Consider the following 21952-nt stretch of genomic DNA (forward strand, 5'->3'; position numbering starts at 1 on the left):
CCCACAGACAGACAGACCTGGGTTTGAATCCGAGGCTGCCACCCAGCAGCTTCCTGCATATGCAGCATGGCGCCCTGTGAGGGTGCAACCTGGCCTCGTTTGGCTGTGCCTGTCAGGTCCACCCTCTGCAAATTTGCATCAAGGGGGTGAAGGAGAAGAATGGTTCTAGAACTCCTAGGACTTTTGTTACCTGCTGGGGAGTGGGCACGACTTTCCTGCACCCCTCAAGCTCCTGGGCAGTGCGGTATGAATCCCATAGAGGGCTGTACCCCACATGCTTGCTCCTGACCTGCAGGAGGAAGCTGGGCTGCCCTCTAGGGACACTGAATGCAGGGCAGAGGCAATTATGTGCAGAGAAGAGCTGAGTGACGGGGGCCTGGCCTCAGGGCTGGAATTATGGGGCAGGCCAGGCACAGACTGCAAGGACTCCCCAGGGTCTGTGAGAGGACGGGCCCTCCCCAGGGTGACAAGATAATTTGTTGATCTTCCAAATCAGATGCATTTGACTCTACGGGATGCAATTAGCAAGTATCGCCCTAAGCCCAGGGATAAATTAGGCCTGTCCTGGGACCCTGGGGTGTGTCCAGGCACCCTACACAGGAACGTGGGGCCTGAGTCCCCCAGCCTAAGCTCCCTGGGCGTGGTTTTCAGGTTAGGAGGGTGGCAAGGGCTCAAGGCCTTGCAAGCTGTTCACAAACAAAGGGTCGAAACAAAGAAATAATAATACATTTTAATGCAAGAGAAATCATAGCCTGGTACACACCCCCTTCCCCGATCTGTCCTGCCTGGGGATGTGTTTACGGCAAGAGTGTCCCCAGGGCTAGTGGTCACCTGGCTGTCCGGGTCCCTGCCCTACTGGTGGCAGCACGCCTGTCCCCAGCATTACATTCAGCTGCTGCTCTGACTCTCGAGAGGCCGGCTGGCCTCGGGCCTCCAGCTTGGCGTCCTTTGCTCCCCTGTCTCCCTGCTCAGGCCAGCAGGGCCAAACCGCTGGGCCAGGTCAGCCGGGGCTGGGGGAATGGGTTGCGCCCTGCTCCTCCCCAGGCGCACCTGTGCCCCCCAGGCTCCATCACCGGGTGGGGCAGAGCGTCTGCTGGGGCAGCTCCGTGGGCCACAGGATCCCTCCGCACCCACCGCATCTCTCTGCCCGGGGCGCCTGCCTCATAGGATGCCCCGCACCGCAGCATCTCTCTGCCTGGGGCGCCCGCCTCACAGCTGGTCCTCGTCCACCCAGATGGTCTTGCGCTGCTCCTCGCCGATCTTGTCCTTGACAACGCGGAGCAGCTCCTCTACGCTGCCCCACATGTCGGGTTCTACCGTGGCGTACAGGCACGGCAGGGCCTCCAGCTCCTTCTCCTTCAGCCGGCACACGCGCAGGAACTCCTCCTCGGTCTCAGGCCGGGGCAGCAGCTTTCTGGGAGGAGACATGCAGGGGCTGTGGGGAGGCTGCCAATCCGCGGCACTGGTGTGGCACCATCTGCCCGGACACCCCTGACTGCCGCGGTCCCCACCCCTTCCCTGCCTTGCTTCTCCCTATAGTGTCCCTGCCTCTTAATGCTAGGGACCGTGCTCCTTAAGCTGTTTATCGGAAATTCCAAACACATCCTTATTGATTGATTGATTGAGATGGAGTCTCGCTCTGTCACCCAGGCCGAAGTGCAGTGGCACAATCTCGGCTCACTGCAACCTCCACCTCCCGGGTTCAAGCGATTCTCCTGCCTCAGCCTCCTGAGTAGCTGGGATTACAGGCACGTGCTACCATGAGCGGCTAATTTTTATGTTTGTAGTAGAGGTGGGGTTTCACCATGTTGGCCAGGCTGGTCTTGAACTCTCCACCTCAAATGACCTGCCTGCCTCGGCCTCCCAATGTGCTGGGATTATAGGTGTGAGCCACCGGGCCCGGTCACATCCTTTTTATTTTTAATCGTGCTAAGATACGCATAAAAGAAAATCAACCATTTCACCTATTCTTTAAGTGAGTAATTCAGTAGCATGAGGTATATTCACACGGCTGTGGAACCAATCTCCAGAACTTTCTCATCTTCCCAAACTGCAACTCTAGGCCCATTAAATACTCCCCATCTTCCCTCCCGCAGCCCCCAGGAACCACCCTTCTGCTTCCTGTCTCTGGGAATCTGACTGCTCTAGAGACCTCATAGAAGTGGAATCACGTACAGCACGTGTGTTTTTGTAATCGGCTTATTTAACTGAGAATAACATCCTCAAGGTTCATCTCACACCCACGGAGTGGGTGTGAGAATCTCCTTCCTTTTGAAGGCTGAATAATACTCCACTGTATGGGCTGGGTGTGATGCCTCACACCTGTCATCCCAGCACTCTGGGAGGCCGAGGCGGGAGGATCACTTGAAGTCAGGAGTTCAAGACCAGCCTGGCCAACATGGTGAAACCCAATCTCTAGTAAAAATACACAAATTAGCCAGGCATGGTGGTGGGCACCTGTAATCCCAGCTACTTGGGAGGCTGAGGTAGGAGAATTTCTTGAACCCTGGAGGTGGAGGCTGCAGTGGGCCGAGATTGTGCCACTGCACTCCAGCCTGGGTGACAGAGTGAGACTCTGTCTCAAAACAAACAAACAAACAAACAAACAAACAAATTCCATACAGTATTTTTGGTGCAATACACACTGCATCGCAAACACATTCCAAGGCAGGGCAGATCAGGGAAGGGGGTGTGTACCGTGCTATTATTTCTCTTGCATTAAATGTATTATTATTTCTTTGTTTCAACTATTTTTTGTTAACAGTTTGCAAGGTTTTCAGCTCTTGCCACCTTCCTAGCCTGTATGGGTGGGCCCTGTTGTGTATATTCATCCCCCACGGACCAACCCTTGGGTGAAGTCCATGTTTTGGCTATTGGGAGTAACGCTGCTGTGAACACAGGCGTGTAAATGTCTCTTACAGACCCTGCTCTCACTTCTCTTGGGGACATGCCCACAGGTGGGGCTGCTGGATTATATGGTATTCTATTTTTAATTTTTTGGGGCATCGCCATGCTGTCCTCCACAGTGGCCACTCTCTTTTGCATTTCCAGCAGCTGCCCTTGGGGTTTCGATGTCTATCCTCCTCGCCAACTCTTGTCAGTTTCTGTGCTTTTGGTCCTGGCCAGCCTAACGGGTGTGAGGTGTTGAGGGGGAATGCCGGTCTCTTTTGCTCACTGCTGGGTTCCCCAGAGCCTAACCCTTCCCAGGGGCTCAGTGAGTATCTGGTGAAAAGGAATGAAGGGGCCTAAACTCTGTTATTCCCTCTGTAAAATGGCTGCAGGACATTTATTTTGCAGGTGCGTGCGAGGAGGCGCGGGGATCCGAGATGAAGCCACTTAAGGGCCAGTCTGTCCTCATCACCCAGGCCCCAAACCTCAGCGCCATCCTTTCGTTCTTTTTTGTTTGTTTGTTTGTTTTTTTTGAGGCGGAGTCTCACTCTGTCGACCAGGCTGGAGGGCAGTGGCTCGATCTCACCTCACTGCAACCTCCACCTTCCACGTTCAAGCGATTCTCCTGCCTCTGCCTCCTGAGTAGCTAGAACTGCAGGTGCATGTCACTACACCCGGTTAATTTTTTGTATTTTTAGTAGAGACTATGGGGTTTCACCATGTTGGCCAAGCTGGTCTCAAACTCCCAACTTCAGCTGATCCACCCACCTCAGCCTCCCAAAGTGTGGGGATTACAGGCGTGAGCCACCATGCCCGGCCTCTCCTTCTCTGGAATCCCAGAGTGAACCCTTTCCCGAATCCTGCAGGCTCGACCCTGAGCACGGATCCAAAGTCACACTGCCTCTCATCGCCTCCCAGACAGGATCCCGGCCCGCACCGCCACCCTGCCCCTGTCCACACAGAGGTGAGAGGTGCGTTTATACCCTAAAGTGGACCATGCCATGCCTCCGCTCAGAACCTTCAGCGGCCTCCAGATGCACTCGGAACAAGACGCTGCATCCTCCCGTGGCTCCCGTGGCCCCACAGGGCCTGTACCAGCTGCCCCTCACCCCTCCGCCCCTCACCCCCCGCCCCTCACCCCCTGCCCCTCACCGCTCTGCCCCTCACCCCTCCACCTCTTACCTCTCCAGCCCTCACCCCTCCACTCCTCACCCCTCCGCCCCCACCCTCTGCTTCTCACTGCTCTGCCCCCACCCCTCCACCCCTCACCCCCTGCCCCTTACTGCTCTGCCCCTCACCCCCCACCCCTCACCCCTTCGCCCCTCCGCCCCTCACCCCTCTGCCTCTCACCTCTCCAGTCCTCACCCCTCCGCCCCTCACCCTCCACCTCTCACCCCTCCGCCCCTTATCCTCGGCCCCTCACCCCTCTGCCCCTCACCCCTCCACCTCTCGCCTCTCCAGCCCTCACCCCTTCTCCCCTCACCCTCACCCTTCACCCCTCCGCCCCCACCCGTCCACCTCTCATCCGTCCACCCCCACCCTCTGCCTCCCACTGCTCCACCCCTCACCCCTCCGCCCCTCACCACTTGGCCCAAACACCTGTCTCAGGGTCTGAGCACCAGCTGTTCCCCCGCTGCCCAGATTGCGTCTTCTTTCTCATCTCCTAGGCCCCCCTCACTGCCATGGATCTCGCTGACAGATCCCCCAGGCCTTCCCTGACCACCCCGGGTGATGGGCACTCTGCCTCGACCCTCCTAGCTCTTGTCCCCTGGGATGCGCCCCATTTGTGAGTCATCATCTCGGCCGCTGCCTTCGGCGTCAGCTCTGCAAGGTCAGTCCCGTACTTGGTGAGGGTTTACTAAAGGGGGTGCGTGAAGTGGGGGCACACAGGCCTCCTGCGATCCATGGAGACTTGGTGGGGTGCTAGGGACAGGAGGGGGCAGCCCGTAGGGTCTGGAAGCCCTACCTGAACCTCTTGATGTTCTTCTCACACACCCGGATGAAAAGCACGATGGGGTAGATGTTGGACTTGATCAAGTCTCTCGTGCAGCCGATCCCAGCCTCCAGCAGGCAGTGCTTGTTCTGTGGGCACAGTGGTTTCGGTCAGCAGCAGCCCGCCCACCTCTCGCTCTTGTGAAGGTGCCTGCGGCAGGGCCTGGATGTAGGGTTGGGGTCTATAGCCGGGTGGGAGCCCCGAAAGCCATTTGCCACTGATCCAGGAGATGAGACCTCCCAGGAGTCTGGACACTCCAGGACTCTGCTGACCACAGTGATGTTCATGGGCAGAGACGAGGCCTTGGCCGGGGTGAACCAGGTGGCGTGAATGAGTTTGAATGAAACACCTGCTACCAACCGGGCGTGGTGGCTCATGCCTGTAATCCCGGCACTTTGGGAGGCCAAGGTGGGCTGATGACTTGGGGTCAGGAGTTCGAGACCAGCCTGGCCAACATGGCAAAACCCTGTCTCTACTAAAAGTACAAAAATTAGCCGGGTGTGGTGGCAGGTGCCTGTAATCCCAGCTACTCGGGAGGTTGAGGCAGGAGAATCGCTTGAACCCGGAAGGTGGAGGTTGCAGTGAGTCAAGATGGTGCCACTGCATTCCAGCCTGGCTGACAGAGTGAGACACTGTCTCAAACACTCAAACACACACACACACACACCTCCCCCCAAAACACCTGCTACCCTAGCCCGCCTTCAATTAAGAGAGTAGGGAACACATGAAGGGTGAGTCAGCCAGGCTGGCAGGTCCCAGGAGTATCTGCAAGGGTTCTCAACCATGAGCTCATCATTTTGAGAAAGGACAATCTCTGCTTTGCTGAAGGCATCACTTAAAAAAAAATTTCCACCAAATGTTGGCTGGGCATGGTGGCTCATGCCAGCAATCCCAGCACTTTGGGAGGTGGGAGGATTGCTTGATGCTAGGAGTTTGAAACCAGCCTGGGCAATATGACAAGACCCTATCTCTAAAAAAATTAGAAAAATCATTACTGGGCATGGTGGTGCATAACCATAGTCCCAGCTACTCGGGAGGCAGAGGCGGGAGAGTTGCTTGAGCCTACGAAGGCGTGGCTGCAGTAAGCCGGGATCACGCCCTGCACTCCAGCCTGGGCAACACGGCGAGACCCAGTCTCTAAATAAATAAATAAAACATCAAACTTTGCACTGGAATAGAACATAAACACAGCATTCTAAGTGTGCAGCTCAGTGAATTTCACAAACTGAACACAGCCTGGAACTAGCACCCGGGTCTGGAAGTGGGAATGTCCCACCTTGCTCAGGGTCCCCTTGGGCCTCCTGCAGGCCACTGCTCCCCCTTCCCCGTGAGCAGGGCCATGGCCCACATTTCTAACAGCACAGATCTGCTGGACGGCTTCTTCTTTTCAGCTAAAAACAATCTCGGCTCCAACCCTGTCCGCTTACTTTCTATCCGCGCCAGCTGTCAGAATTTCCTAAAGCTGTGGCCCAGACTTAAAAAAAAAAACAAAAACACCACCATCTGCTCTTGCCATCCCCAAGGTCAGCGTCCACCACAGAGCCAGCCCCCGGCAGCTGGGGGAGCCCTCCCCTGGTGCAGACCGAGAGCCCGCCACGGAGCCAGCCCCTGGCCCTCCACTGACGTGGACAGAGAGCCTTTCCTTCATCCAGTGCTGGGACGAGGAAGAGCTCAATGCTTAGGTCACGTTTTCTGGCTCCAAAGACTCCACATTGCACACAGACAACCTTTTCGCATGGTTGCCAACAACCCTCATGATGTCCTGTTTTCCCCTCGTTTGGTGAATGCAATCCCTGTCACCTTCACGTTCATCCTGTCTCTCGCCCTGATGAGCTGGTTCTCTATCTCTGGCCCTTGTTATCACAACCAGACACACACCCCTAAATAATGCGAACATACACCAGCTCCAGGAAGCCATCACAAATAGAAAGCAGCTCCAAAATAAAAACTCACGTCGGAGCCCAGGGAACAAGGGCGCAGAGAGGACGTTAACACAGGGCAGCTGCTGGGACAAGGGGAAAAGGAGAGGTCTGGCCACGGGGAGGTGAAAGCAACTCTTCATCCCACCCTTGTCCCTGGCCCAGGTGGCCTCATGAGGATCATCACGGAGGATCCCGGCCTCGTCCAACCTCCCAGCCCCCCCCTCACCTTGGCGGACACAGCTTCAATGTTGGCAGGGGCGATGCATTCGAACGTGTTGGGGTTCTTCTCTCGGGAGTAGATGATGGTCTCCGTCTTCTGCCTTCTGAGGAACTCATCTCTTGTGACGATATCTGCAGAGAGAGGGGCCAGTCCTGAGGGCAGCACCAGGTGGCCTTGGGTTGATCATCCCACCCAGGCCCTGCCTGCCACCTTCTGGGCTCTACAGAACTCGATGTCCAATCTCCTTCCAGCCATGTTTAAATGAATCTTATCTCCTTTCTACTAGACCATGAAGCTCCTTGAGAGCAGGGCTAAGGTTAACCTTCTTCATACTCCCCATGGCAGCCCATGGAGCAGGTGCTTGGCAAATACTCACGGTTTGGCTTCTCAGCAATACACTTCACTGGACAAAGCAGCTCAGGCACTGTGGTGCAAGGCTGATCACCAGTCTAAATAAATCTCCTGTTCCACCCACCCATCTACCGACCCCTCACCTACCCACCCATCCGTCCACCCACCCATCCACTTATCCATCCATCCATCCATCCACCCACCCACCTATCTATCTATCCATCCATCCACCCACCCACCCACCTACTGACCCCTTACACACCCACCCATCCGTCCACCCACCCATCCACTTATCCATCCATCCAACCATCCATCCATCCATCCACCCACCCCCACCCACCATCCATCCATCCATCCATCCATCCATCCATCCATCCATCCATCCATCCACCCACCCACCTATCCATCCATCCATCCATCCATCCATCCATCCATCCATCCATCCACCCACCCATCCACCCACCCATCCTTCCATCCATCCATCTACCCACCCACCCATTTATCTATAAATCTGTCCACCCACCCAGTCACCCATCATCCATTCATCCATCCATCCATTTATCCACTCATCCAGGGGGAGGAGGGGTGATGGAGAGGAGGAGGAGGGAAGAAGAGGGAGGAGGGAGGGGAGGATGAGGAAGAGGAAAAGGAGGGGAGGAGGGAGATGAGGGAAATAAGGGGAGGAGAGGAGTGAGAAGGTGGAGGAGGGAGAAGGGAGGAGGAAGGAAAGGAAAAAGCGAAGAAGGGGAAAGGGAGGAGGGGAGGAGGGAAGAGAAGAGGGGAATTCGTCCTTGTCCGTGGCTCCCGCGGGGCTCCCCAGGTGGCCGTGGCTCGCCGATCACCTGACTTGCAGATGGTGAACTCCATGGCACCTCCCGAGTTGAGCAGCCTCTGAACCAGCGTCTTGGCCAGCACGGTGGGTGTGAAGAGCACGGGCCGGCGGCGCTCGCAGTAGAAGGCGCGTACTAGGCTGTAGGGGATGAGGCTGAGGTTCTTGCCCAGCTCGCTCTCGGGGTCCAGCTCTGGCAGGGGCAGGAGAGGGCGGTGGTCAGAGCCCTGGGGCTCTGAAGACCTTCCAGGGAGGATGGGGCCCCTGGGCTGGGTCCTGGGGGCCACCATTAGTGTGGAGACCTGGCGGCTGCCCTGGGCATCGAATGTCCGAGGTCACCTTAGGCTGGCACTGCTTGGGGCTCGTGTGCCGGGGAGGGGAGGTGTGGTGGGGGACAGGCGGAGTGTGTGACAAATGCAGGAACCTTGGCTGAGCTCTGGAGGAAAAGTTTGCCTTGGCAGATGATCAAGGAGGGCTTCTTGGAGGAAGGGCATGGACTGGGTACAGCCCAGCGGAGGGGAGGGTGAGGGCAAGGAAAGCAAGTGCTGGCGGGCGCCCACGAGACACCAGGACCAGCGGGCAAGGCCTTGGGTGTCTCCCAGGAGCACTGGGAGGGACGACTTGGCCTCAGTTCTGCCTTCTCAGTCCCTTTCTGGCTGGGGTGGGGGAGCCATGCAGAAGCCCGGGGTTCTGATGAAATCACCCCAGGCACCCAGAGGAAACGGTTCCCAGAAACAGGCAGCCTGTCCCTTGTCCCTTGTCCCTTGTGCCTTTTCTTGTCCCTGGCCTGGCCACTCCAACTTCCAAAGGGCCAGCCTGGGGAGCTGCCCCAGGGCCTCCTCTGAGATCCAGCCAGGGCTGAGGCCTCCCTTTCCCTGAGCAGGGCCAGCCAGGGCCAGCGGGGTGGGGGACGGTGGACCGGGAGGCCCCTTGCCGGGTTGATAAATGACAAGAGGCACTCAGTGGGTAGAGAAATCAATAAAATGAACACTTCACAGCAAACAGCCCCAATTAACACAGGTACCCGGGCGCGAAGCAACCACAACGAGAGCGTCGTTATCCGGTGAGCTTGGCGGGACGTCACCCCGAGGCAGCATGGCCCTCACAGCCAAGGCCAGGCTTCCTTACCCTTAATTTATTTTTGTCTTTTATTTTTATTTTTAGAGCTAGGGGTCTTGCTGTATGGACCAAGCCAGAGTGACTGCAGTGGTGTGATCTTGGTTCACTGCAGCCTCAACCTCCTGCTCAAGTGATCCTCCCACCTCAGCCTCCCAAGTAGCTGGGACTATAGACATGTGATACCATGCCTAGCTATTTATTTACATCTTTTAAGATTTATTTTTAATGTTTTATGTTTTTATTTTTAATGTTTTTATATATTTTATAGTTATATTTTTTGTAGAGATGGGGAGTCTTACTATGTTGCCCAGGCTGGTCTTGAACTCCTGGCCACAAGCGATCCTCCTGCCTTGGCCTCCCAAAGCACTGCGATTACAGGCATGAGCCACCTATGTCCTCCCTCCCCTCCGTTTTGAGGACTTCTAGGCCCCCTCACGAGGACCAATGTGCCCCCAGGTGAGGGTGAGGCATGTATGATTGTGGATGGGAGTGGTGGGAGGGGCCAGGCGGTCCCCACGTACCTTCCTGCCTCTCAGTCAAGAGCTTGGTGGCGTCCAGCGAGGACCGGGCCAGGCTCCCGAGTGGGCTTCCCGAGATGATGCGGACCCTCTCGTTGCTGTTCATTCGCTTATACTTGTTCTCGGACCTGCTGACGAACTGGAGGAGCAGAGGGAGGACTGGGGGAGGACTGTTTTGCTTCCGCTTCTAAACAGACAGGGCGCTGCCCTCAACTAGCCAAAGTCAGACCTTTGTTCACATCCCTCCTCTGCCCGGGGGGTTCCTGGGCCAGTCATTTCCCCTATAAAAACAGGAGACTCCCAGCAGGCGGCTCGAGCCCTTTAGCCACTGGAGAGATGTCCTGAGTAGGCAAATGAATGAATCAGTGCCCACAGTCTTCCCCAGCTGGATGAGTCTCAGGTCAAGCCCATCTGCATCCCTGTGGGAGCCTCAGGTGCAGCTCTGCAGGCACTGTGGGACCTGAGCCGCCCCAGCCGTGAAGACCCCTGGCTGGAAACCCCTGTGGGCAGGGACTGCCCCCCTGCTGGGCATGTGCTGGACAATGTCACCTCCCTCTGACACTGTGCTCACCATGCCTTTCTGCCTCGGTATCCCCAAGTTTAATGGGGGGAACCCACTTTTTTCTACAGTTCACAGAGTTGAGTCCTGGAAGGCAGAAACAGATGCCCCGGCAGTGGGCACAGAAGCAGGTTCACACCATATTCTATAGGCTACTTTGAGTCACTCCACACTCTTCCTTCTGCAGGAAGGAAAACACATGGTATCTGGGATGTCAGCTGTCTCTCTGTTAACTGGCTGCAGGGCTCTGGATGAGACTCCCAAGGTTTCACTATTTTTTTTTTTTTTTTTTCTGAGATGGAGTCTCGCACTCTCGCCCAGGCTGGAGTACAGTGGTGCGATCTTGGCTCACCGCAACCTCCGCCTCCCGGGTTCAAGCGATTCTTCTGTTTCAGCCTCCTGAGTAGCTGGGATTACAGGCACCCGCCACTGCACCCGGCTACTTTTTGTATTTTTAGTAGAGACGGGGTTTCGCCGTGTTAGCCAGACTAGTCTCGATCTCCTGACTTCAAGTGATCCACCCGCCTCAGCCTCCCAAAGTGTTGGGATTACAGGCATGAGCCACCGCGCCTGGCCCCAAGGTTCCACTCTTGCATGACACGCGGGTGTAAAAATGCATCATCTCAAATGGTCCTGACCTTGTAAACCCCTCAGGCTTGGCCAGGGTTCCTTTCCACCTGGGTGGCTCTCTGACACTTGTTTGTGTCTTCCTGGGTTTTACGGTCACATTGCTCATACTTTCCCTGGGTTTCCCCGTTCCAACATCAAGATGGAGCAGCGGAATGAAACACTGTCTCCACTGGGGTCTAATGAGTGAGGCAGCTACACAGGAACACGCTCATGGGGCCACATTTTCATATTACACCCTTGGTTTTCATCCACGGGCGATAAAAGAAACGATCCCAAAGAGTGTTTCTGCATTTATGAGAAACCATTTCTGAAGATACCACAAACAATGCTAGTCAATGTTCTTTCTATAATGATCCATGCCAAAAAAAAAAAAAAAAAAAAAAAAAAAAAATCCCTTTTAGAATTAAGTAGAAGGGAAAAGTCCTTTCTGGTCCCGATTGCTAAAATGTTTCCCTAGACAGATAAGATTGAAAGAATCTGCTGGGTTCCCTTTTTACCTTAGCTGCCAGGATGCTCAGATAAGTTGAATGCTCGATTAATGAGGACCTAAACTGGCCTAGATATTTAGGATGTTTGTTTTTCATCTCCTGATACACTGCTTCTGATCTTTCTATTAGTATCTGAACAGCTAACTTCAGTTTCTTTTCACCATAAGGTTCCTCAATCTTTTATGAAAGTGGGATTTGCTTCCCGCAGGCACAGAGACTGTCTACCAACCTGTCGCTGAGAGGATAAAATGGGACAGGAGATGTGAGGCACTGTGAAGAGATGCAAGTGGTGTACAAACACAAAGCACGATTATTTTGATTCGGGTGTCTCTTCTCAGTGGGGGGAGGGCAGGGCCACAGCAGAATATGATTGAAAAGTTGGTAGGCACTCCGGAGAGCCTTACCTGAAGGAGCTGGCCAAAAAGGAAGCTTGCTCGGGAGAGACGGGGACTGACCCGGGGGTCGCTTGTTGAAAGCGCTTCTTCCGGCTGCAGGGTGTTCTGAAATGAATTTATCCATCAGTCAGGCCCTGCTGGGCTTGGCAGGAGGCAAGAACACAATGATGCTGGTGAGAATCGGAGACCTGTCCTCAAGTCCCCTCCGTGCTAAAGCTTCCTTAGGGAAATCAAAAGCCTGCAGGGAAGGGGTGGGGGCAGGCGGGGTAGGGGAGAGGAGTCCTGGAGACTTGGGAGAGAGGTGATTCGCTTCAACAGAGACCACGGATGGTAGAGCAAAGGCCTGCAGTCCAGCTCGAGCCAGACATCTAGGCTCACCTTTTTTTTTTTTGAGAGGGAGTCTCGCTCTGTCACCAGGCTGGAGTTCAGTGGCGTGATCTCTGCTCACTGCAACCTCCACCTCCCGGGTTCAAGCAATTCTCCTGCCTCAGCCTTCTGAGTAGCTGGGACTATAGGCGCACCACCATACCCAGCTAATTTTTGTATTTTTAGTAGAGATGGGGTTTCACCATGTTGGCAAGGATGGTCTCGATCTCTTGACCTCATGATCCTCCCACCTCTGCCTCCCAAAGTGCTAGGATTATAACTGTGAGCCACTGCGCCCAGCCCTGTTTTTGTTTTGAGACAGGGTCTTGCTCTGCTGCCCAGGCTGGAGTGCAGTGGCATGATCTCTGCTCACTGCAACCTCTGCCTCCCAGGTTCAAGCGATTCTCCTGCCTCAGCCTCCCGAGTAGCTGGGATTATAGGCGCCCATCACCAGGCCTGGCTACTTTTTGTATTTTTAGTAGAGACAAAGTTTCACCATGTTGGCCTGGCTGGTCTCAAACTCCTGACCTCAAGTGATCTGCTCACCTTGGTCTCCCAAAATGCTGGGATTATAGGCATGAGCCACTGTGCCTGGCCAGACACCAACCCCTTGTCCTGGAAAGTCAGGACCTGTGGGAGGGCATGAGAGGACGGGTCTCCTTCTACAGAGAGCGTCTCATTCCTAAGGAACTAAGTCCCCTAGAATTCATCATCCCAATATGGATGGATTGCATTTGTTACTGCCTCTAAAAAAGACCCGGGAGTTAGGTTTGAAGCTGGCAAGGTCCCTGGCCCTGCTACTCCCACAGGGTGCTTGGCAGACCTACCCGGAGTGCCCGCAGGGTGTGGTGGGTGCCGTCCACCTCCTCCCGGCTGCCCCGGTGCATCAGGCGTTGCAGTTTGACCAGGAGGAGCTGCTGGGCTCTGCGGAGCGAAGAGAGGAGCTTCAGGGGCTGAAATTCAAGGGTCAAGCACCGGGAAGCCAGCGGGGCCGCAGCACCGCACTGGCATGGGTGGGGTGCGTGTCTGACTCTGCATAGGGATGGCCCTGTGGCTGGTGTGTGCTCTGAGCCCAAGGGCCACCCGGGGTGATGATGTGGCTCCTTGTATCTGTGTTTGGATCCCACCTCCAGCACTGGCTCGCTGTGGGGCTGCAGAAAAGTGACTGAACCCCTCTGAGCCACCGTCTCCTCTTCTGTAAATCTAGTGTGATGATGCTTTCCTTGGAGGACTGGCCTGAGGTGTGTTGTCATGGTCTTACAGATGTTGTGGTATGGATGTGTAGTGTTACAGTCTTATAGATGCTTCCAGATGCCTGCTGTGTGCCTGACACACTACCTGTGCTCAGTCCCCGGGGGCTAGTGCTGTTATAATGACAACGTTGTTATTGGGATGTGGTCTATGGAAAAGAAATGACTAATGAACCCAGCAGGAGAGCATAGAATTGAGTACCAGGTGGTCTGGTCACCACCAGATGGAAGAGGGTTCTGCAGGATTCTAGTGAAGGTTGAGAGAGACATCCCTGAGGAGGCAGGAAGTCCTGGAGGAAGAGGGCCTGGGGGACCTCGCTGTGAAACGGAAAGCAGTAGCCTTCTTTGGCCTGGGCTTCTCTATAAGCCCCTCTGCTGATGTTCATGGCATCCTGCCTGGTCCTCCACAGACTCAGGGAAACGGAGGCCCTGCCCTGGTTCTGGCCTCACCGGCTGTAGCTGGGAATGGTGCCCATGTCCAGGTCGTGATCTGTGAAAGGGTCGACGCGCGCACACAGCCACTCGTGCCTGTCCTGGTACATGGTGTCACGGACGTGCACAACATCGTCACACTTTAGGGACATGGTGCAGGCGTCCAGCTGGCTGGAGATGTTCAGGTTCAGCCGGATGTAGAATGAGTCCCCCGATGTGATCAGGCCATCCTCCATGTCCTTCACCAGCTTCCGGTACCCTGTGGAGGGAAAGATGCACCAGCTGTCTATCGATATGGGGTCCCCCGACCATCAGAGCAGCTCCTAGAGCAGCTTCCCTCACCACCAACTTAAAGCTTATAGCTAGGGGAAAGTTCTACCTCCCCAGTGAAGGGTAGCCATGTTGTTTACCAGTTTCCCTTTTTGTCTTGGCTGCCAGGAAGCTCAGAGCTGAAAGTTTTGCCAAGTTGCAATGATCACCTTTACTAGCATTCCTGCTACACTCTTCATATTTCCCCACCCTTATACAGCACTTGTTTGTTTTTTATTTTTTTCATTGCTGCACAACTCACATATAGCATAAATTAAGTACTCAGCTCAATGAATTTCCACAAATATATATGTGTGGGCAGCAACAACCAGAGCCCTGTCTGTCAGTACCTTTCCCAAGGGGAACCATCATCCTAACCAACATTGCTATAAATAGGCTGAATCTCACTTCATATAAGTGGAACCAAACAGCATATGTTCTCTTCACTTCCAGCTTCCACTGTTCAACATTACGCCTGTGAGATTTGTCTGTGATGCTGCAACGTAGCTGGAGGGGGCTCTTTTTCACTGGTGTATAGTATTCCATGGTATGTAGATGTATCCATTCTCCCATGTGCAACTTGCATTGTCTGCAGTTTTGGGTATTGTGAACAACTCTGCTAAGAGTTATTCATATACACTGCTGTCTGTGGATATATGTGCCCATTTCTCTTGGGTATATACACAGAAGTGGAATTACTTGGTCATAGAATATCTATCTATTCATCTATCTATTATCTATCTACCTATTATCTGTCTGTCTATGGAGATGTGTGCCCATTTCTCTTGGGTACATACACAGAAGTGGAATTACTTGGTCATAGAATATCTATCTATCTACCTATCATCTATCTACCTATCTATCATCTATCTATTCATCTATTATCTATATGGTGGGGGGGGGGTGGTTGGGGGGGGGGGGGGGGGGGGGGGGGGGGGGGGGGGGGGGGGGGGGGGGGGGGGGGGGGGGGGGGGTGGGGGTGTTGTGTGGTTTGTTTGTTGTTGTTTGGTGTTGGTGGGGGGGGGGGGGGGGGGGGGGGGGGGGGGGGGGGGGGGGGGGGGGGGTGGGGGGGGGGGGGGGGGGGGGGGGGGGGGGGGGGGGGGGGGGGGGGGGGGGGGGGGGGGGGGGGGGGGGGGGGGTTGTGTGGGGGGGGGGTGGGTTGGGGGGGGGGTGGGGTGGGTTTGTGGGGGGGGGGGGGTGGTTTTTGGTTGTGTGGGGGGGGGGGGGTGTGTGGGGGGGGGGGTGGGGTGGGGGGGTGGTGGGGGGGGGTGGGGGGGGGGGGGGGGGGGGGGGGGGGTGTGTTGTGTTGGGGGGGGTGTGGGGGTGGGTTGTGTGGGTGTGGTGTGGGGGGGGGGGGGTGTGGTGTGGGTGGGGGGGGGGGGGGGGGGTGGGGGGGGGGGGTGGGGGGGGGGGGGGGGGGGGGTGGGGGGGGGGGGGGGGGGGGGGGGGGGGGGGGGGGGGGGGGGTGGGGGGGGGGGGGGGGGGGGGGGGGGGGGGGGGGTGGGTGGGGTGGGGGGGGGGGGGGGGGGGGGGGGGGGGGGGGGGGGGGGGGGGGGGGGTGTGGGGGGGGGGTGGTGGGGGGTGGGGTGGGGGGGGGGGGGGGTGGGGGTGGTGTGTGGGGGGGTTTTTTGTGTGTGTGTTTTTTTTTTGTTGTGGGGTGGGGGGGGGGGGGGGGGGGGGGGGGGGGGGGGGGGGGGGGGTGGGGGGGGGGGGGGGGGGGGGGGGGGGGGGGGTTTGGGGGTGGTGGGGGGGGGGGGGGGGGGGGGGGGGGGGGGGGGGGGGGGGGTGGGGGGGGGGGGGGGGGGTGTGGGGTGTGGTGGTGGGTGGTTGGGGTGTCTATCTACCTATCATCTATCAATCATCTATCTATCAGTCAATCAATCATCTATCTGTGGATATGTGTGCTCATTTCTCTTGGGTATATAGACAGAAGTGGAATTACTTGGTCATAGAATATCTATCTATCTATCTATCTATCTATCTATCTATCTATCTATCAATCATCCACTTATCCATCCATCATCCATTTACGTATCCAGTATCTAACATCTATCATCTATCTATCTATCTATCTATCTATCTATCTATCTATCTATCTATCTATCTACTTATCCATCCATCATCCATCTACGTATCCATTATCTAACATCTATCATCTATCTATCTATCTATCTATCTATCTATCTATCTATCTATCTATCTTCTATCTATCAATCATCTATCTACTTATCCATCCATCATCCATCTATGTATCCATTATCTAACATCTATCATCTATCTATCTATCTATCTTCTATCAATCAATCAATCAATCAATCATCTATCTACTTATCCATCCATCGTCCATCTACATATCCATTATCTAACATCTATCATCTATCTATCTATCTATCTATCTATCTATCTATCTATCTATCTATCTATCATCTACTTATCCATCCATCATCCATCTACGTATCCATTATCTAACATCTATCATCTATCTAACATCTATCTATCTATTATCTATCTATCTATCTTCTATCTATCAATCAATCATCTATCTACTTATCCATCCATCATCCATCTATGTATCCATTATCTAACATCTATCATCTATCTATCTATCTATCTATCTTCTATCAATCAATCAATCATCTATCTACTTATCCATCCATCGTCCATCTACATATCCATTATCTAACATCTATCATCTATCTATCTATCTATCTATCTATCTATCTATCTATCTATCTATCTATCTGTCTATCTATCAATCATCTACTTATCCATCATCCATCTACATATCCATTATCTAACATCTATCATCTATCTATCTATCTATCTATCTATCTATCTATCTATCTATCTTCTATCAGTCATCTATCTACTTATCCATCCATTATCCATCTATGTATCCATTATCTAACATCTATCATCTATCTATCTATCTATCTATCTATCTATCTATCTATCTATCTATCATCAATCAATCATCTATCTACTTATCCATCCATCATCCATCTACGTATCCATTATCTAACATCTATCATCTATCTATCTATCTATCTATCTATCTATCTATCTATCTTCTATCAATCAATCATCTATCTATCTTTAGAAGACACTGCCAAATGGTTTCCCAAAGAGACCATGGCACATGTCGTTTGAATCTTATTTAAATGTCATCAGCCTCCCAAGTAGTTTTGCAAATACTTTGTGAGGAAGCGGGGCATAAACCATGAACATGATAAACGCAGCAAGCTCTGCTATGATATAAAACCATAATATAAACCCCCAAATCAACCCCACATGCTGAGGGCTGCATAACACTGCGGGAGCTAAAATGGTTCTAATAACCAGACTAGCTCCTCAACTGTCCACGCCCACATTCCAGGGCCAAGCCAGCCAGCTGGATTAACTGATGAATGTTCCCGCCCACTGTGCATGGAGAAATAGGGATTCCCTGTCAGGTCTGTCCGGGGGATCCTGGCTTTGTCCAGCACATCTCAGAATCCTGCCCATCCACTTGGCCAGGGGCCATTGTGATCGCTGTCTGAGTTCTCTGCCTCCTATGAAAACAGAACCTGCACACAGTACCCTGCTGGAGTGAACTTTCTTTCCCTGGAATTCCAGACTTGCAGGGCTGTGCTGCTACACAACTCTGGGGTTGGGGGTCGGGGGTCGGGGGTCAGGGGTCGGGGGTTGGGGGTCGGGGGTCGGGGGTCGGGGGGTGGCGCTGCTCACATCATATTCTGCAGGCCCACCGATTTTCTGCTGGGCTGGAAGATCAGGGTGCAGGACTGGGGAGAGGCCTGCCCTGCATGTAGGGATAAAGCATCGTTATTGTCTTTGCACGGGTAGGGCACTGCCGGGAAGGAGCTCGAGCAGGCGGCTCTGGAGAGCGGATAGAGAGAAACTGGCTATTTATGCTCTGCTGAAACATTCATGAGCCCTCGCGGTTAAAAATAAGATCCAGCTGCAGAGATAATCATGTAGAAAAACCCAGAGGTGAGAACGAGAACTCAGACTCGTTCAGAGCAGAAAACAAAGCTCAGAGCTCACCGCCCAGGAGTCTTGGCTGAGAAACAGGAGATCCCATTCAAAGGATGCTGGGGCCCTGTGAAAAGGCACCATACTCAGCTGCAGCCGGGGAGGCCAGAACCAGGGCAGGGCCTCCGTTTCCCTGAGTCTATGAAGGGTGAGGCCCACCTGCCCCGGAGCCGGGGGATCTCAGAGCAAGAATCCTGAGTCGCGGGATGTGGTTCGGTGGTCTTGGTCCTGGGTAGAGAAATCTCTGGGCCTCCTGACCAGCAGTGCCACAGAATACGATGTGAACAGCGCCCCCCAGGGTTGTGCAGCAGCACCATCCTGCAGTCTGGAATTCCAGGGAAAGAAAGTTCACTCCAGTAGGGTCCTGTGTGTAGGTTCTGTTCTTACAGTAGTTAGAGAGCTCAGGTAGCCATTGCTGTGGCCCCCGGCCTGGGGGGTGAGCAGGCTTCTGAGATATGCTGAACAAAGCCAGGAATCCCCCAGCAGGACCTGACAGGGAACCTCTGTTTCTCCATGCCCAGTCCGTGGGGAGACTGACCCCAGAGCTGCTGCCTGTGTACATCAGGGACGGGAAGCCCGAGAGAGGAAGCAACTTCCACTTGCCAGGGAGAAAGGGCTGAGCTGGGCCAGCCAGGGCTCCAACAGGTGTGCCTGAGTCTGGGGATGCCGTGTCCACTGTGACCTGGCGGGCAGCCTGAGTCACCCGGGCAGGTGCGTGCAGACATGTCCAAAGAGCCGGTGCGAGACAGCAAAGCCCTGCTCACAGCCGTCGCCATCCCTGTGTGCTCTCTCAGACCTGCCCCTGAGCCTCGTGATGCTGCCAGGAAGTGCCCGTGCCTTCCACTGAACAGAAGAGCAAGCGGAGGCTCTGGGCAGCGAGGTCACTTGTCCAGGTCAGAGACTTGCCTCCCTGGCCAAGGGTCGCTCCAGATGGCGGAGGGAGGTCTCACCTTCGTGGTTGACCTTGTAGTGCAGCGTGACGGGGCCGCTGCACCTCTGGATGGTCCAGTGGGCTTCCTCTTTGGTGCATGTGTCCAAGGGGACACTCTGCCTCTCGCCTCGGATACAGCCTTCTAGCTGGAGAGAAGAGACTGCGTTTGTCTCCCGGCTCCACAGGCAGCAGAGCCGCAGGGGTGAGGCCGCTGTCTGTACATTGGGAAGAAAACCATTTCTCCCCGAACAACGACTAGCTCAGTGCCAACAGGGGGAAAAAGCGTCTCGCTCAGGGAGGTGCACCTGCCTCCTGCCTGCACCCTGGGAGCTTGCAGGAGCCGGTGGCTGGACACAGACTGCAGAAGCACAGGCGGGGAGCTGGGGAGAGAAGGGCCCCGTGATGCGGATGGTCTGACCACCTTCCAGCTCCCTCCTCCTGCCCAGGGATCCGGGGCTGAATGCAAGGCTTAGGGGCCCTAAATGTCAGCACTGACACTACGGTTGCAGCCACCTCCCCTGTCGCCAGCCCCTCACCAGCAGCAGCTGGTGGCCCTCGCGGAGGCCGGCTTTCTCGGCCAGGGAGCCAGGCTTGACCGAGTGCACGAAGCTCCCTCGCGCGTTGCCCCCCAGCAGGGTGAGCTGGGAGGTGAGGCTGTCGCCGTTCAACGTCGTGTGCTGCACGGAGGGCCCTGGGCCCCGCACGTGCCCCACGGAGGTGACCGAAGGCCGGAAGGGTCTGCAGCAGGAAACAGAATGGCAGTTAGGCAGCTGGGCTGAAAAGAGAAAAGCCCTACTGGGACACACCGGGGGTTGGTGGCGGGTGCTGGGACCCCGGTGGCATGGCCTCCTGTGGTCATCAGGCGCCTCGGTGTCCTGGCTCTGAGAATGGCCCTTAATGGCTAAGGGAAGTGAGAGCTCACAAGCGGCTCCTGCTGAGAGAAATGCAGATGAGGAGGGGAGCTGAGGCGCCCTCCCTGACCTGCAGCGGCTGTACTGGGACAGGCAAGGGCCATGTTAGGAGGGGGCCCTCGAGCACGGCCCACCAGGCTCCAATGTGTCATGGACGGGGCCTGCTGGGTATCTGGGTCCCACTTCTTTGCCTCTGCCACGCTGCATGGCCTTGGGGAAGCCCTTCCCTCTGTGGGCCTCGGTTTCTGCGCCTGGACACTTGGGAGGTCAGAGGAAGTCATTTCATTTTTTTTGAGACAGGATCTCGTTCTGTCACCCAGGCTGGAGTGCAGTGGTGCAATCATAGCTTACTGCAGCCTCAACCTCCAGGCTCAAGTGATCCTCCTGCCTCAGCCTCCTGCGTAGTTGACACTACAGGTGTGTGCCACCACACCTGGCGAATGTTTAAATTATTTTGTAGAGACGGGGTCTTGCATGTTGCCCAGGCTGGTCTGGAACTCCTGGGCTCAAGCAATCCTCCCGCCTTGGCCTCCCAAAGTGCAGGGATTATAGGTGTGAGCAACGCACCCGGCCAGGAAGTGATTTCTGACTCGGGAATGCTACGATTCTGGTGCTGGCTCTAGGAGAACAAGGCCCACATGAATGGTCCCCTTTGCAGGGGAGTGAGGGGGTGAGGGGTCTTTATCCCATCCCCACCCTCAACCCCGGCTTCCCCTTCACCAGGATACCTTTCCAGAGAGAACTTCCTGAACATGAGGTTGACCTGCTCCAGGTCATAGGCATCCAGGCCCTCGGATTGGTGGGAGGAGGAGGAGGAGTGAACGGAGGAGGGTCCGAAGGAGTAGCGTTCGTGACTGTCATCTGCAGAGGGACGAGGGCCCATCAGTACCGGGGTGGCGGGGAGCTCCGCAGACAGTGCTGGGACCTGCTGGGGTGGCCCTGGCACTGGGGCAGGCCCGGAGCCTCTTGCCCTGCTCCTCCTGGGGAGCCTCCTGGGAGATGGGTCTCTGAGGTTCCCTAGCACAGAAGGCTGAGTCCCACACTGAATGTCTCCAACACAGACCTTCCTCAGCCTCCAGGAGCTTCCTCTTAGTGGGAAGCCTTGTCAGGTATCTGGTTTTTTTTTTGTTTTTTGTTTTTTGAGATGGAGTCTCGCTCTGTCACCCAGGCTGGAGTGCAGTGGCCAGATCTCAGCTCACTGCAAGCTCCGCCTCCTGGGTTCATGCCATTCTCCTGCCTCAGCCTCCCGAGTAGCTGGGACTACAGGCGCCCGCCACCTCGCCCGGCTAGTTTTTTGTATTTTTTAGTAGAGACGGGGTTTCACCGTGTTAGCCAGGATGGTCTCGATCTCCTGACCTCGTGATCCACCCGTCTTGGCCTCCCAAAGTGATGGTATTACAGGCTTGAGCCACCGCACCCGGCCCAGGTATCTGGTTTTTAAGATTCCTTTTTTTTTTTTTTTTTGGTATCTGGAAAAGGGGGACTTCCCATTAGCAGTTGCTTGTTCTAGTTTTTTTTTTTTTTTTTTTTTTTTTTTTTTTTTTTTTTTTTAGAGGGGGTCTTGCTCTGTTGCCCAGGTTGCAGTGCGGTGATCATAGCTCACTGTAGCTTCAACCTCCTGGGCTCAAGTGATCCTCCCACCTCAGTCTCTGGAGTAGCTGGGACTACAGGTGCACACCACCATGTCCAGATAATTAAACATTTTTTTTTAATAGAGATGGGGTCTCACTATGCTGTCCAGGCTGGTTTTGAATTTCTGGGCTCAAGCTATCCTCCTATCATGGCTTCCCAAGGAGCTGGGACTATAG

General features: G+C 55.0%; 1 protein-coding gene across 4 annotated transcripts in view; it reads right to left on the minus strand.

The window, feature by feature from the left end:
* Positions 1 to 711: 711 nt before the first annotated feature.
* CARD11 (caspase recruitment domain family member 11) overlaps positions 712 to 21952 on the minus strand; it is a 140098-nt gene continuing 118857 nt past the window's right edge. For all 4 annotated transcript variants that reach the window (XM_050785657.1, XM_050785654.1, XM_050785655.1 and 1 more), the window contains exons 15-25: positions 20873 to 21005; positions 19770 to 19971; positions 19253 to 19379; positions 13980 to 14220; positions 13107 to 13203; positions 11923 to 12018; positions 9845 to 9980; positions 8218 to 8397; positions 7031 to 7155; positions 4856 to 4971; positions 712 to 1414 (exon numbers count right to left, since the gene is read on the minus strand). In XM_050785657.1, the coding sequence (XP_050641614.1) occupies positions 1210 to 1414; positions 4856 to 4971; positions 7031 to 7155; positions 8218 to 8397; positions 9845 to 9980; positions 11923 to 12018; positions 13107 to 13203; positions 13980 to 14220; positions 19253 to 19379; positions 19770 to 19971; positions 20873 to 21005 (1658 nt within the window). In that variant the 3' untranslated portion in view covers positions 712 to 1209. The remainder of the gene's footprint in view (positions 1415 to 4855; positions 4972 to 7030; positions 7156 to 8217; positions 8398 to 9844; positions 9981 to 11922; positions 12019 to 13106; positions 13204 to 13979; positions 14221 to 19252; positions 19380 to 19769; positions 19972 to 20872; positions 21006 to 21952) is intronic.

The sequence above is a fragment of the Macaca thibetana genome, chromosome 3, assembly GCF_024542745.1.
Source record: "Macaca thibetana thibetana isolate TM-01 chromosome 3, ASM2454274v1, whole genome shotgun sequence".
NCBI lineage: Eukaryota > Metazoa > Chordata > Mammalia > Primates > Cercopithecidae > Macaca > Macaca thibetana.